Genomic DNA, 16,074 nt, shown 5'->3' on the forward strand with positions numbered 1-16,074 from the left:
AAAAAAAATTTATGCTTGGTTCTCATTTCAGAAAATATACCAGAGAATTTTTCTTCGTAGGTCAGCATTATTCTTAGTGGATCAGTGGTTGGAGACATCTATTCAACTAAAACTATGAAACTCTTAGATAAGACAGAGAAACCACAGGTAAAATATATAAACTTATTTATAAGGAATGAATATACATGAGTTGAAGGGACAGACTGAGGAGACTTGGAAGGAAAAAGCCAAGTCTAACACACTAAATACACAGAGGGCCCACATGAGGTAGACAGGTGCTCAGTAAAAGGACAGAGACAGTGAGGACAGTGAAACTGTTCCTGGTCAAGCTGAAGCCCACTTGTCTCCTTCTTTTTTTCTCTCCAGTACTCTTAGGGATCCTCCTGTTTCTGCCCTAGTGCTGGAATTACGAACCACTATACCTTCCTAAGATCTTGTTTCTTTAGCTGGGTTACTATTGTCCAAAATACAGAAAGGCGTGACTTGGATGGCTGCCATGCAGCATCTGTAACATGACATCAGTGGTCATCCTGTTAATCCATCTTCATAAAACCCTAGTGATATCATTTGCATCTCCTTCTCAGGAGCTGTGGTGGTGGAGGGATGTAAAACACCAGTTAGGGACTTCTCACAGCAGGTTCTCTGGTCAGGAAATTACCCTGTATACTTTTCTGCCCATTTTTTTTTCTAACAGTTAAGTAGAGGTGTAAAGGATTTCCTCAGTAATGGCTTACCTGGTCAACATCAGCATTTCTTGGAAGAAAATAAACAATATTATTAGTGATCTTCTGAGAAAGCCTGAAAATTTCAAAGGTGAAGAATAGTTAAGGATAAGAAGTTAAGTTTCTGAGTAAAGAGATGTTCATTACTTGTCACTACCCAAGTACTTTTTGTAAACAACAAAAAGGTACATATTTAAATAAAAAAAATTAGATACATGATTAGGAATCTAGCCACAGCACCCTGATAGTGAAACAATGTAGCTGCTTTAGTATACGGCACTGTGAGTTGAAGATCACTATCCACAGACCTGAGGTTTTGAAGAAACTTTTAGTTTCTACTAATTCTAAATAATAAATCCATCTAGTTATGCTCAAGGCAGGTTCTGTAGCAGCAGACCTGCATCTTGGGAATCTGGCTGGGCAGCATCTGTATTATGAATCAGCAGGCACCCTGTCAACCCATTTCATAAAACCCTAGGAAACCACTTTCTTTTCTCCATTCCTCAGGAGCTATGACAGATCTCTTGCTTTATAACAGCAAAATTAAATAGTAACAAAGGCCTATATACATCTATAGATAGTACACCTATGATCACCCAACACATAATTTTTACAGTTGTTTGTAAAGTTTTTGTTATTACTATTATTACTACAGTGTGTGTACATGTGGCTCCTGGGTGTATCAGAGGATAACTCTCTTCTTGTACCTTTATATGGGTTCTGGGACTCAGTTTCAGGTTGCCAGGTATGCAGCAAGTGTCTTTAATAGTTGAGCTAGTTGGAAGGCTGTACACTGTTTTTTGTGTAAAATACAATGTAATTTACCAAATGTGACTAGCTTATACTTTTTCTCTATACTGCCGCACGCGCGCAGGCAGACACACAGACACAGACACACAGACACACACACACACACACACACACACACACACACACACACACACACACACACAGCCACCCCTTTCCTCTCTGCAAGCATTTACTTATACTATTAGGACTTGCAAAGGATATCCATCAGGAGACATCATTGTCCTGATGTCGAAGGTCTCTGCAGTAGCATAATCTGGACCCCCCCAAGGTGGACTTAGGAACACAACGTCAGCCTTTAAACATGGAGCCAAGAGCAGGAAATCTCCACAGATAAACTCTATCTTATCAGCTACTCCATAAACTTCAGCATTATTCCGAGCAAGATCAATTTTAACAGGGTCGATATCAATGGCAATCACTGAAAATAGAAAAGAAAGTTGACAATGAGATGGTTTCTGAATAAAACATCTTAAAAAAAAAAAGACTTCAGAGACACATAGCTACACACACACAAATATAATTTTAGTTAAAATTAATTTAAAAAGGCTCATATACAGTTGTACGAAGAAAATATTATCTAAAGAACAGGCTTCCATATTGTTTTGTCTGGTCACCACCCAAAGTGTAAACGGCTGTTGAGGGAGAGGCTGGCAGCAGCTATGCACAGTTGGAGCACTGAATGCTTACATATGCTACTACTTGCATGTAAATCTAAATGCCAGCTTTCAGAAAAGATCAATTTCCTTAAAATGATTCAATGTTCCTAGTCCCTGACACTGTCAGGGTAAAGGCCATGTCACCACAGCACCAGGAAGAGGCAGTGTTAGCTACTTGTTTCCTTTTCTTCTCAGGGTCTAGCAATCTGTAAAGGTGGAAGACAAAATGACGCTAAGGCCAGAGCAGCGGTTCTCAACCTTCCAAATGCAGCAATCCTTTAAACCAGTTCTGCATGCTGTGGTGACCCCAACTATAACACTTTGTTGCTATTTCATAACTGTAACTTTGCTATTATGAATTATAATGTAAATATCTGTTATGCAGGTTATGTGATTGACCCCTTTGGGGTCTCGGCCCACAGGCTGAGAACTGCTGCTACAGAGGTAGTTGACAGTAAGAACATGGCACTAGCCTTCCTTTAGGACACATTATACATCTTCTTTCCCAAATGTGTGACAAGCTATATAAACCCCGGCAACAAGCCTTTCCAATTAAGAAACTAATCTAGGGTATGCATGTTCTTTTCATATTTACAGAAAATTTTCAGACTTGCTTTATCAAGGTACAGATAGTTTAACCACTGTCTTATGACAAAATGGGAGGGATATGGTGTCTATAGCTCATTCCAGTCTCAAGTTTGCAACTTTCCTCCTTGTCTCCCAAGTACTTGTGCACATCACTGTATTCCATGAGAACAATCCATTGACTTTTATTTTTAGTCGTGAGCTTAGCCTTTAATGGCCGAGCCATCTCTCCAGTCCTCCACTAATTTTTAATTGCATTTGTTTACTTATTTATTTATGTGTGTTGTGGCAAAAGCCCTTGTTCACTGAGTTACCTCACTGGTCCCAACAGTCAGAATTTTTGGAATTCTGGGATTTTATAGCTGAAAAGTATCTAAAGACTGTGAATTCAATGTGTTCTTCACTGTTATGTCAAAAGTCATAAAGCTACTGAGTCAGAGATACAGCTTCTTCTCCCTATCCATTACCCTTTGATTCTAAGAAGCACTATGCATTACTGTTTTTATAGACCGCTAGAATCTTGGCACCAGAGATTAGTAGGTATGTCTGTAAAATCCTGTGCAATTACTTTAGATTTTTATGTCTCCATTTATCTGTGAAATTAAGATAGTAAAAGACATAATTTATGACAGTTGGCTAAATAAATACATATGAAGTACTTGCTAACCATATTATGTAAGATTAATAAACACAGCAAGCTATAGCTTTAAATATTTGGTATAAGATTATCAACTATATGTTAAATCTCATCAAAGATATGAACAAAAGTAAACACATTCTCTGCATGAATTGGAAATAAAACAGTTCTCGGCCATAAATGACTAAATTACCTCTTTTCCCTGTTAAGGCAAACTGAATGGTATTTCCTCCAACTCCACAGAAAGCATCTACTACAATGTCACATGTGAAGGACTGACTGACCCGGCCAGCAATGTGCTCGGCGATCTTCTCAGGAGTGACTGAGAACCAGCCCTCTGTAAAGGGAGAGCAGTTTTGTAAACTGTGTGATTCCAAGAATCCAAGCATGAAAAAGAAAACATTGCACAAATTAAAAAAACAGAGAGATGGCTTAGTGATTGCGAGCTCAGTTATAAGTCTGTATCGTTCTTGTAAGGGACCTGTTGGTTCCATGTCCACATCAGGTCATAATCACCTCTAACTTGAGCTTTATCGGATCTACTGCCCTCTTCTCCACACTCAGGTACACCCACACAGATGTACACGTAAGAATGCAAATTGCCTCGCTTTGGAGAAAGGCCCTACAAGGTTGCTCATTTCTAATTCATTTGGACAATATTCTCCACATTTATTACTTACATGTATAGTAATCATATACAACTATATTTTTTCTGTTTGCAGCACTAATTACTGCTTATCAGCTTTGGGAATTGGCAAGTTCTAACTGGCTAGCTGTTTCCCATACTATGGTCTTTCTCAATTATTTTGTTCATAATGGACAGGTAATGACTCAGTTTTTATTGACACTTTGGGAACATTTACATGTTTTCAAAGTTTTTTTTTTATGTGGGGATAATCTCTTGTGCACTGCATAAAAGCATCACCTTTCAATAAAAATCTGACGGCCAGTAAGCTGAGGGAGGATTAGAAAGTGAGACATCTGAGAGGAATTCTGGAAAATAGTTTTGCAACCTACACCTGGAGAACTCTGGGAAATATATGAAACGTATGTCTGTCCATGGTGTGCATGCCAAATTTACATGTTTTTAAATGTCAGAAAAAGCAAAGAGCAGTAGCCAGTGACTAGGAGGCTGCTTTAGCATAGAAGAAATAGTGGAACCCTTGCCATGTTCTGGAACGAAGTTACACTTACCTGGAGGGAAGAAAATACTACCCTCCCTTTCTATTGGAAAGAACCTGCATTTCTCAGAAAGAAGTTTCTTTGAAAACAATGATGGGTGAGTGTTCCTGTCCTCACTACTCACTAAACTTTAAATGGCTCTTCATTACTTGAAGAAGGTTAAATTCCAGTGAGGATTTTTATATTTTTTCCCAGTTATATTTTCTCCAATAAATTCCCATGTACTTTCTATAGCACTCACTAAATTACAAATTATACAGGCAGCATAGAATCACTTAAAGTCCTCAACACATCAAGACCTGATTGTGATAGTTAAAAGAGATATTTAGTTAGTCTCAATATGAAAATAAGCGTCAGTCTCCGAGATTAAATTCTTTTACGATCATGGATGGTGGGAGGACACGAACCTGAAGAGAAGGCTCAGTGGTTAAGAGCACTGGCTGTTCTTCCAGAGGTTTAGAGCTCAATTCCCAGCAATCCCCCTTATCTTACTGAAATGAAATCTGATTCTTCTAGTGTGCAAGAAAACAGTGCAATTAGATACGTAGATATACCTGCATTAGGTATAATTAGATATGCAGATATACCTGCATTAGGTCTAATTAGATACGCAGATATACCTGCATTAGGTCTAATTAGATATGCAGATATACCTGCATTAGGTCTAATTAGATATGCAGATATACCTGCATTAGGTCTAATTAGATACGCAGATATACCTGCATTAGGTCTAATTAGATACGCAGATATACCTGCATTAGGTCTAATTAGATATGCAGATATACCTGCATTAGGTCTAATTAGATACACAGATATACCTGCATTAGGTCTAATTAGATACACAGATATACCTGCATTAGGTCTAATTAGATACGCAGATATACCTGCATTAGGTCTAATTAGATACACAGATATACCTGCATTAGGTCTAATTAGATACGCAGATATACCTGCATTAGGTCTAATTAGATACGCAGATATACCTGCATTAGGTCTAATTAGATATGCAGATATACCTGCATTAGGTCTAATTAGATACGCAGATATACCTGCATTAGGTCTAATTAGATATGCAGATATACCTGCATTAGGTCTAATTAGATACGCAGATATACCTGCATTAGGTCTAATTAGATACGCAGATATACCTGCATTAGGTCTAATTAGATACGCAGATATACCTGCATTAGGTATAATTAGATACGCAGATATACCTGCATTAGGTCTAATTAGATACGCAGATATACCTGCATTAGGTCTAATTAGATACGCAGATATACCTGCATTAGATATAATTAGATACGCAGATATACCTGCATTAGGTCTAATTAGATACGCAGATATACCTGCATTAGATATAATTAGATATGCAGATATACCTGCATTAGGTCTAATTAGATACGCAGATATACCTGCATTAGATATAATTAGATATGCAGATATACCTGCATTAGGTCTAATTAGATACGCAGATATACCTGCATTAGGTATAATTAGATACGCAGATATACCTGCATTAGGTCTAATTAGATACGCAGATATACCTGCATTAGGTATAATTAGATATGCAGATATACCTGCATTAGGTATATCTTCATCAGATGCTCTTTGTAATGACCTCCATACTTCTGTTACCTTTACAAGTTGCTACAAATAATCAGTTAAACCTGAAATTAAAACATAGATGGTCGTATACATGTAGTTGAGTGATACTCTACAGGACAACGAAACACCATTCCTTGAGAGATGTCAACATCATGTTGGAGGAGTGCCTCAAGTAGGAGAGTACCTGCCTGGCTCAAGTGAAGCCTCATGAGAGTCTGAGGAACCACTACAGATTACAGTAAGCTAAGAAAACTTGACAACTAAATGCACAACACACTGCTTTATCACAGCATATGGGTTGCAGAGATAACTTACTATCTTTGTTTTATTTTCTTCTCATAGTAGGGACTAATCCCAGGTCTTCATTATTATTACTATAGCAAAATTCCTTGTTCTTAGAAAATGTATCCTAGGGGCTGGAGAGATGGCTCAGAGGTTAAGAGCACTGACTGCTCTTCCAGAGGTCCTGAGTTCAATTCCCAGCACCCACATGGTGGCTCACAACCACCTGTAATGGGATCCAATGCCCTCTTCTGGTGCGTCTGACAGCTACAGTGTATTCATATAAATAAAATTAATAAATCTTAAAAAAAAAATGTATCCTAAATAACTGGGAGTGGCATTGCATATGTAACTAGATCAGAAAAAGACAACACACACAGCATCAAATTATAAATGTTGGAAATAATTGAATGCAAGTAAAAAGGATATAAAAAATTTTTTTACAACTTTCCTGAAAATCTACAGTGGTTTCTAAATAAAGCTAAACAATACATCTGTATCTTATTTACCTTTGTCCAATTTGATCCCATCATCAAAGCGAGAGAAGAGCCTATATCTCTGGGCCCAGTATTTTGCCAGCTCTGGAACAGAAGCTATTTCAGGTGGTGGACCATTTATCTTTTTGTTCTTGTTTTTCTTCTTGTTTTTCTTCTTCTTTATTTCTACTAAAATAAGATATAATACAGATGCTGATCATGAAAAGAGAATGGAACTAAGTTCCACTAAACTAATGGAGATTATCAAATAATCACCATTTCGGACTATAGCAGAACATGTGCAGTGACACACGCTGAGAATCACAGAGCAAGACAGTACTACTACTTCAGATCACAGCCTGGCTGCCATTTATTAGCTTAAGAAAACTGCCTGTATGGATATTGGTCTCTGTTGCCACATCTTCCCTGGCATTTATTGGATAATTTCTATTCTTTTCTTTTTTCTTCCTTCCTTCCTCCCCCGCTCTTTCTTTCTATTTCTTTTTATTTATGTGCATTGGTGATTTGCCCGAATGTCTATCTGTGGGACAGTACTGGAACCCCCGGAGCTGGAGTTACGGCAGTTGTGAGCTGCCAGATGGGTGGTAATAATTGAACCCATGTCTTCTGGATGAAGCAGCCTGCTCTTTAACTGTTGAGCCATCTCTCCAGACTCTAAGATCTAATTTTATTCCTACAAAAGGAACAGATGCCGAATGCATAGTACTTTACTAACTTCATTTACAGCACTGATGGGAGGTAAGGACTATACATCTGAAACCTTCTAAAACCAGAATTCTAAAACACATCTGGTCCCCACCATGTCAGATACATGATACCCAACCTATATACCAAAAGCACTAATACAGGTTTAAAAATTGTTGACAGCCACAACACTGTTTTGGTTGGTGAATTACAGAAATGTAAACATTTTTCTTTACTTCTTCTTTTGTTGTTGTAGTCCTGGGAAATTGAACTTAGAACCTTGTGGTAGACAAACACTGAATTACTGAGCTATAACCTCAATCATTTTATTTTTTACTGAGCTATATCCCCAATCATTTTTCTTAAAATTTCTGTCTGCCTGCCTGTCTGTCTATGCATCCATCCATCCATCCATCCATCCATCCATCCATCCATCCAACCATCCATCCATTGACAGGGTCTAGATAATTTAATTTGTCCAGGATAGTACTGAACTTGTGGTCCTCCTGCTTTTAGACTCCTGAGAAGCTGAGGTTGAAAATGTGTCAGCAGGGTCACATTTCATCTTAAGGCTCTTTTCATTTTAAGACAACATCTTTCCAAGGCTCATTAAGTTCTGGACCTGGCCATATAACTCTAGAGAATACAAGGTGTCTCAGAAGTATGGTCAAGTTCCAGTCAATAATTATTTAGAAAACCACATTATTAATTGATTATTAGGTTTCAGTCTCCAGAGGATTAGATGCAGCCATGCATCAATGCTTATAGATGAAGAGAGTTGCCACAGAATACAAACAAGATTACAGTTAACAAACTACTATGTCCTAATCTGCCCATCAGGTCATTGCAAATAGCCAAAAGTGTTGAGAGAAAAGTAGTGTTTTCACCCACCCCAGCACCCAAGTAGCACATGAATATCAGCTGTTACAACACTGGTAATAAAGAAACCACAAAAACACTCAAAGTCTACAGTGTAAAAAGGCAGGAGATAGGTGACAGGAGACTCAGGTACATGTGTGCCTACACAAAGGAAAAGGAATCAACTCAGCCAACTGTGCTGGACAGTTTTACGTCAACTTGACACAAGCTGGAGTCACTTCAGAGGAGGGAGTGTCACCTGAAAAATGCCTGCCTAAGATGGGGCTGTAGGCAAGCCTGTATGTAGGTTATTTTCTTAGTAACTGAATAATGTGAGAGGACCCACCCCATGGTGGGTGGTGCTACCCTGGGTTGGTAGTTCTGCATGCTGTAAGAAAGCAAGCTGTGCCATCCAGTAAGCAACACTCCTTCATGGTCTCTGCATTCTTTTTCCTCATTCCTGCCTTGGCTTCCCTCAAATGACCATGATTCAGGATATATAAGGCAAATAAATAAACTCTTTCCTCCCCATCTTACCTTTTAGTTATGGTGTTTCATCAATGTAACAGTAACCATAACTAAGAGACTAGGCTACTCTTATTAACCTTAAAAGGCAAGGAGGACTGTAATAGACACTGCTGCTTCAGAAGGACAAACGTGAAACAGTTCGCAAAAAGAACTAAGTAAAAATGTTTACCTGCAGTCTTCCATCAAATACTTTCATCTTTATTAATAAAAGAAATTTGGCCACTAAAAATGTTAAGTTTTCACATTTATTAGCGCCAACTACTGTAAATGTATTTTGTTAATATTCTATCACAACCCTTCAAACCATTAAAAAAACAACTATCAAGAAGAAAATGTGTGCTTCACTAATTTTAAGAAGGACATGCCACTGTCATCCAGGAACAGAGAGGCAGCAGAGACTCAGATCCACATAAATAATGTTTATCTTAATTTCATCCAGCTGGATTAAGGAAAAGTGAGGGACAGTCACAGTGCTGAGTCCCAGCCATAAGCTCACTCCCACTGTCCAGAGGCAGAAATGCTAGCCATGTGTGAACACAAGTGAAGCACGTTGATCCCTACCTTCTGTTTCTGCACAGGGAGAGTTTGGTATTTCTTCAGTTGAACAGTTCGCTGGAACAGTTGCTACTAAGGAGCCTCCTTCACTCTTCTCTGCTTCAAGTTCACTGGCTGAAGAGATGGTCTGACATTTTTCAGGTTCTGGATCTCTGGTCTCTACCAGGTCATCAGCTTTTTCCAGGGACATGTCTTGTTCCTCTGAGTCACTGCTTGTGCAAGTGTCTTGCATTTTGTTGTGAGAAAGAGACTCCTGTGATGTCTCATCTACTGGTTCATTAACCCATTTTAGGAATTTTTCCACCTGAAATTTTAAGATACCATAACAAACATCAATTAAGTATAAAGACAATAAAATCTTCTCACCTTTTACTATTTGTGACTTGATTAACAAGCCATCATAATTATTAGCTTGGAGAAGTGCACTGTATCAAACAAGCTACAAGTAATTCTGGGCTCTATGGAATTTAGGGGCACATCCTATGACTTTATTAAGAATTCTTTTAAAAGAAGTTACATGGCATCAACAGAATGCCAATTTGTCTTTAAAATAAAATCAGAAGGTGCAGGAAAGATGGATGAGGAGTGCAGAGATAGCTCAGCAGATAGGACTTGGGTTCTGTACCTAGCACCCATATGACACTTACAACTGTTCCATCCCAGGAGACCTGATGTCTTCTAGTCTACACAAGTATCAGGCATACATACATACATACATACATACATACACACACACACACACACACACACACACACACACACACACACAAAACTCACAAATAAACATAAATAGATCTAAAAACAAAACACAATGCAAGTTAGAGCTATCTTTGACAGAATAAGTAAGAATAGCAAAGCTGACAGAATTAAACCCTAACAAAATCAGGTAATTTGTTAAGATGTAACAGCAGCCCAAGGTTGGATGAGTTACCTCCTTGCATTTTCTGTACCATGAACCGTCTCTATATCAGGTCTTTATGATCTTAATAATAAATAACTTTCAGAGAATGGAGATAAATGATACACAAAAGCTCACACTGAGGAGAAAATGCCACCTATCCACACCCAAGAGAACTAAGGTCACAGCAGCTACTATATACAGCTGTTTCTATCATCATCTATAGGTGAAATGTATGGGAATTATTACTCCCAATACATTACAAAGTCTTAAAGGACTGATACCAGGCAGTCTATTTCAGATATAAAAAGGGTCACTAAAATACTCATTAAAAATATCACCAGCCTTGACCAATCTGAAACACACACACACACACGAGAGAGAGAGAGAGAGAGAGAGAGAGAGAGAGAGAGAGAGAGAGAGAAATATAGCATGAGAGAGAGATAGCATGAGAGAGAGAGAGAGAGAGAGAGAGAGAGAGAGAGAGAGAAATATAGCATGCTTTGCAAGAATGCTGAAGTTAGAAAGCATCTGAGGATACAACAAAGTCTTTCAGACCTCTGATACTGTGCTGACTGTCTTTAAGGGAACTGGTGGCAACATCAACTATAGGAAGGCTTTGATCAGAAATGCACCATCCTCAGTAGAAGGATAACTTGCCTAATCACATGATGCTCAAATACATTTGTTTCCTATTCTTGATAGCAAAGACCAAGAGGGGTCAGGTTACAGTGTGAATCTATAAACCAGGTTTATATTTTACATTCTTGGGTCAAGCCTATTACTTCAAAGTGTGATCAGTCTTTGGATGAGCTCAGAATACAGGCTTGTAGTTAAAACCACAGCTGAATCTATACTGGAATCCTACTTCGTGTGAAACAGGTAAGAAAATTCCCCCTGTCCTTATCTGTACTACATGGGCAAATCAATCTAACTGACTGATGTACCTTCTTAGATGATCTTAACTTTTTAGTTTTCAAACCCTCCTTTTTTTCATATTACTTCAATTTCCTTCCCTGTTCCTCAAACCTAGTTTATATAATATATAACTTTGTAAAGCCAGTAGAAAACCATTTGATGTATCCTTCAATCTTGAAGGGTGGAACTTCCCATTTAAACACAACTTTAAAGAGCTAAGTTCTAAACTGTGACTCTGTCTTAACTGAAGGCCAGTCTGTGCACACCTTACTCCGTACTTTACTCTTCTTGATAAAGGGTTTCCCTGACTCCTCGGTGAATAGGATGTGCTTGTTCTTCACAGTCATCCGCTTGCGCATATCTAGGTACTTTGACTTGTATTTCACATTCTTCTCTAGATACCTGACCTGTCGACGACTGAAATTTGGAATTCCACCATATCTGGATCAGACCAAAAGAAATGATTCACATGTTAAAAAATTTCTTGTATAGAAAAAAACAACAGCAAAAACCCAAAAAACCCTAAAAACCAACAACCGCCCCCAATCCCTAAATAACACTTTTTACTAGTATTTGCTAGTTATAGCTACCATTTAATCCTAATAAATTTTGCAAATGATGAAATCATATACTAACTGCAGAAGAATTTATCACTTAATCTTTAAGACAAATTAAAAGCAAACATGAAGGCAAATCTCTGAGTCTGAGGCTAGACGCTACACAGGGAAACCCTGTCTCAACAAAACAAAACAAAACAAAACAAAAACAAAACAAAACAAAACAAAACAAAAACAAAACAAAAAACCAAAACCTCCAAACCAAAACTCCAAAAAACCAAACACCACCACCTCCCTCTCCCACAAAAAACCCCCAAACCAAATGAGAAACACCGGTGGTGAGTCTAATAAGGCTATTTTTTTCTGTCTGAGACAGGCTTATACCATACAGCCCAGGTTTGCCTTAAATCCTTTATTTTCCTGCCTCAAATTCCTGAATGCTAGCATTACAAGTATGGCATCAAAACTAAAATACATTTCTAATGTAGATTAGAAAGTAAAAATTCTGTAGCACAGTGCTATAAAGAGGACTAGCAAAACCAAAACAAAAGCATACTTCCTTGCTGGGGTAATTTTTTCTCAGAGTGATGACATAACCTTATACACATAGGGCCATCATCAAATTAATGTTAAGAATAGTTGCTGGATGTCTAGTGTAGAGCAAATCTGATCTGATCCCCTGAGTTTCTGTCTATCACAAAGTTTCCAAGCCCCCCAAGAATGTCTTCTTTGACTCATGTTACAAGAACAACAACAACAACAACAATAATAATAAACCCTATCTTTCTCTTTAAGTAAAATTCTATTTCTAAATAGAAAAAACGTAAGTTAAATTCCAAACAATGAAATTTACCTCCATGAGTATATACTACCAAGAGCCGGTAACAGCTTACATAAAATCAATGCTGCCAACAACGTAAACAGCTTTTATATATACTTTAAACTCTATCCTCTCTATCCTTTTCAGCCTAAAGTGCCTATACAAACTACTACTGACTGAAGTCCCTAAGCAGGTGACTTTAGAAGCCATTATAAGATTTAAATTATAAGCATGTACTTTACACATTAATCATGAGGCTCTTCTCATTTTCTTTTCCTGCTAAGTTCATGATGCACAGCTTATTTAATTTCCTAAGGTATGGGTTACTAAGACATTGAGTCTGAACTCACAGAAACATAAAAATGTAAAGAATGGGATAAACTGACTGAACGGTACATGTTGAGGCTGTTTTAGTTACTCGGTTCAGTCTTCCCATCATGAGATGGAAGCTAGTCTTCCATAAATAGCTACTTATTCATATTTCTCTTTAACCTTTGGGCATTTAATTCCAGAGAATATTTAGATTTCTACACACAAATGTTCACAGCAGCTTTATGTATACTAGGAAAATACAGAAAAAAAAAAAAAAATCCAAAGGCCATTTAAAAGGCAAATGGTTGAACGATTTTTGCTATCTCCTTATCTACAAAGTATGGACTTCCCCATCAAGGAGGAGGAAAGAACTAATGGGATGCATGCAAAATAGACACCATGCTTAGATCTTAGGAAACAACCTAGATATTGTTAGTGAGGATGGAGATTTAATACAAACTTTCACTGAAAGGGCTAGGTAAACACTGTATGTGTGTGTCAACAAGAAAGGAAATATATGGCATTATTGCTGAGGAAAGCAAGCTGTGCCCTATGCAGGCTGCATTAGTGACTTATAAACAAATAAGGGGTAATCTATGTACCTAGTTGTGAAACATTTGAATTTTCATGACATCTTTGCTCCATGGTCTGTTCTCTAGTCTTTAGAAGAAGAAAGAGGTAGCACCATGAGATGCCAGGTGGGAACCATCATTTGAAGCTCTAAGATCTGAGCTTAAACCCTCTGTCTGTGAGATGTGATCTGGACTAGGTCAAAATGTATATAACCTACAGCTGCTATATCTATATAATAGACTGGAATAACATTTGGTTGCTACTAAGTGCAACTGAATTAGTACAGAGAATACATCAAATATACAGTACAACTTCTACTGTTAAGTCTTACTAACAAGAGAAGCTGGTGTGTTAATTGTATTATTTGCAACAGTATTAAATACTGATCTTACATATTATCTATTTGAATGCCAAAGAGATTTAAGTAGTTGAAGTTATTAGCATTTCAAGAAGGTGATAACCCTTATGAATAATTACTTTTGTCCTGAGCCATGCTTGAATCCTAGAAGAAAACCATTGTCATCAACTTCGGAATCTGGGTTTTCATCAATGTCCAATTCATGGCTAAAATAAAAATAAAAACAAGACAAAAAACAACAAAAGAAGAAAACAGTAGTCAGCCATGACTTTCAGCATGAACAGCATCACACAAACCAGAAAGCATGGAGGGAAAAGTACTTTAACCAGTATTTTTTGGATAACTTAATGTACTTAGCAGTGTTTGAAACTAACAAGCATTCATATTCTTTTATTTAAAGATTTTAAGTTAAAATGTATGTATGTATGTGTATCTATCTATATATGTGTATGGGTATGTGAATACAGGTATGCCAGTGAAGGCCAGAATGAAGACCTCAGATTCTATGGAGCTGGAGTTACAAGTGGTTGTGTGCTGTCCGACATGGGTGTTTAGTACCTAACTCAGCCCCTCTGGAACAGCAACAAGTGATCTTAACCACTGAGCTATCGCTATAGTCCCCAAGTCTTAAATCCTCTAAGTATTCTACCTCTATTCCTGAAGATGGTGTAAATATTTATCTATGTATTTATCTATGTAATCTCGGCTGGAGCCTGAACTTAATTTTCTGGAATGATTTCTCTAGAGCTCCCCCCCCCCCCCCCAAAAAAAAGAGAACCAATCAGACCAAAACATTTTTATAGAAAAACTGTTATTAAGAAAAATAAAGTATGGGGGCTAAAGAGATGGCTTAGAGGTTAAGAGAACTGAAAACTCTTTCAGAAGCCCCGTGTTTGCTTCCCAGCACCCATACTGAGCAGCTCACAACCACCTGAAACTCCAGTGCCTATTTTTGGCCTCTTCGGGCACCTTATGTATTACCCTCAGGACTGTGATACAGGTGGCAGGTAACCCAGGAAAATCCACCAACTGAACTTGACCAGACTTAGAACACCTAGAAAACACTCCTCTGCCTATGTTTGCGAGTGTTTTCTTATAAGTTCAACAGGGAAAAGAATTACCCCAATGGCACCCCAGACAGACTAAGAATCTTAGAAAACAGCAAGATACTTCTTAGCTCTCATTCCGTCCTGATGCACAGTTATCAGCTGCCTCTCGTGCTCACAGTCAAAGCCCTGAGTTGCTTCCTCTGACATGCTTTCCCTGCCATGATGGGAACGTAAGTTCAAGCTAGGGGTCCAAATAAGCCCCTTTCCATAAGCGGTTTTTGTCAGATATCTCATCTCAGAAGTGACAAGTGCCTTAAACAGGTTACCTTTAAGAACCCTGATTATTTATTTGCTCCACTGCATCAAACAGAATATAGGAAGAAATAACTCTTATAAAGTTTCTCTTTCTAAGTAAGCCAAACTCTATAAAAACTTTAACGAGTACATACTAAATCCTAGGAATATATCAGCACACATCCTTGTACTTCTAGGGAACGTGTAGTGACTGTAGCGACTAATGGGGCAACTAATAAGAAGGTTCCCATGGATAGCCAACACAGCAGTGGCATGCGTTTATGACTAAGCTACTCAGACTTCTGTTTGCTTTTCATTTTTCTAGTTGCTAAATGAAAGGAAAAGCAAAATCTTATGTGGAACATATAAAGAAATATGCTCACCCAATGCTCCAATTCTGTAATGCTCTATTCTTTCCTAATTATCTAGAGTATCAGTACTTGGGACACATTTGACTTGTCATTATTGTACATTGTACTGTATAGGCGGTAAACAGAAAGAGGACTGTCTTGGGTAGAGTTGACCTTCACTCTAAATTTAGGAAGTACCAAAGTAAAGAACTTATCTTTGTCTCACCAATACTATGCATTCAGCAAAAGCATTTGATTGAAGTCTATTTCAAAAGCAGCTTAACACATACACACACCACACACACACCACACCCCCCCCCCCCCACACACACACAAGAAATTCA

The 16,074-nt window shown here is 37.9% G+C and overlaps 1 protein-coding gene across 4 annotated transcripts in view; it reads right to left on the minus strand.

The window, feature by feature from the left end:
• The window catches only part of Tgs1 (trimethylguanosine synthase 1), a 38,096-nt gene that overhangs the window by 10,241 nt on the left and 11,781 nt on the right, over window positions 1–16,074 (minus strand). For 2 of the 4 annotated variants that reach the window (XM_076924269.1, XM_076924267.1), the window contains exons 6-12: window positions 14,157–14,243; window positions 11,684–11,858; window positions 9,608–9,905; window positions 6,989–7,144; window positions 3,604–3,747; window positions 1,734–1,950; window positions 735–813 (exon numbers count right to left, since the gene is read on the minus strand). In XM_076924269.1, the coding sequence (XP_076780384.1) occupies window positions 735–813; window positions 1,734–1,950; window positions 3,604–3,747; window positions 6,989–7,144; window positions 9,608–9,905; window positions 11,684–11,858; window positions 14,157–14,243 (1,156 nt within the window). Of the gene's footprint in view, window positions 1–734; window positions 814–1,733; window positions 1,951–3,603; window positions 3,774–6,988; window positions 7,145–9,607; window positions 9,906–11,683; window positions 11,859–14,156; window positions 14,244–16,074 lie in introns of those variants that run through there. The other 2 variants (XM_076924268.1, XR_013107320.1) reach the window with 2 other exon arrangements.

The sequence above is a fragment of the Arvicanthis niloticus genome, chromosome 25 (genome assembly GCF_011762505.2).
Source record: "Arvicanthis niloticus isolate mArvNil1 chromosome 25, mArvNil1.pat.X, whole genome shotgun sequence".
Taxonomy (NCBI): Eukaryota; Metazoa; Chordata; class Mammalia; order Rodentia; family Muridae; genus Arvicanthis; species Arvicanthis niloticus.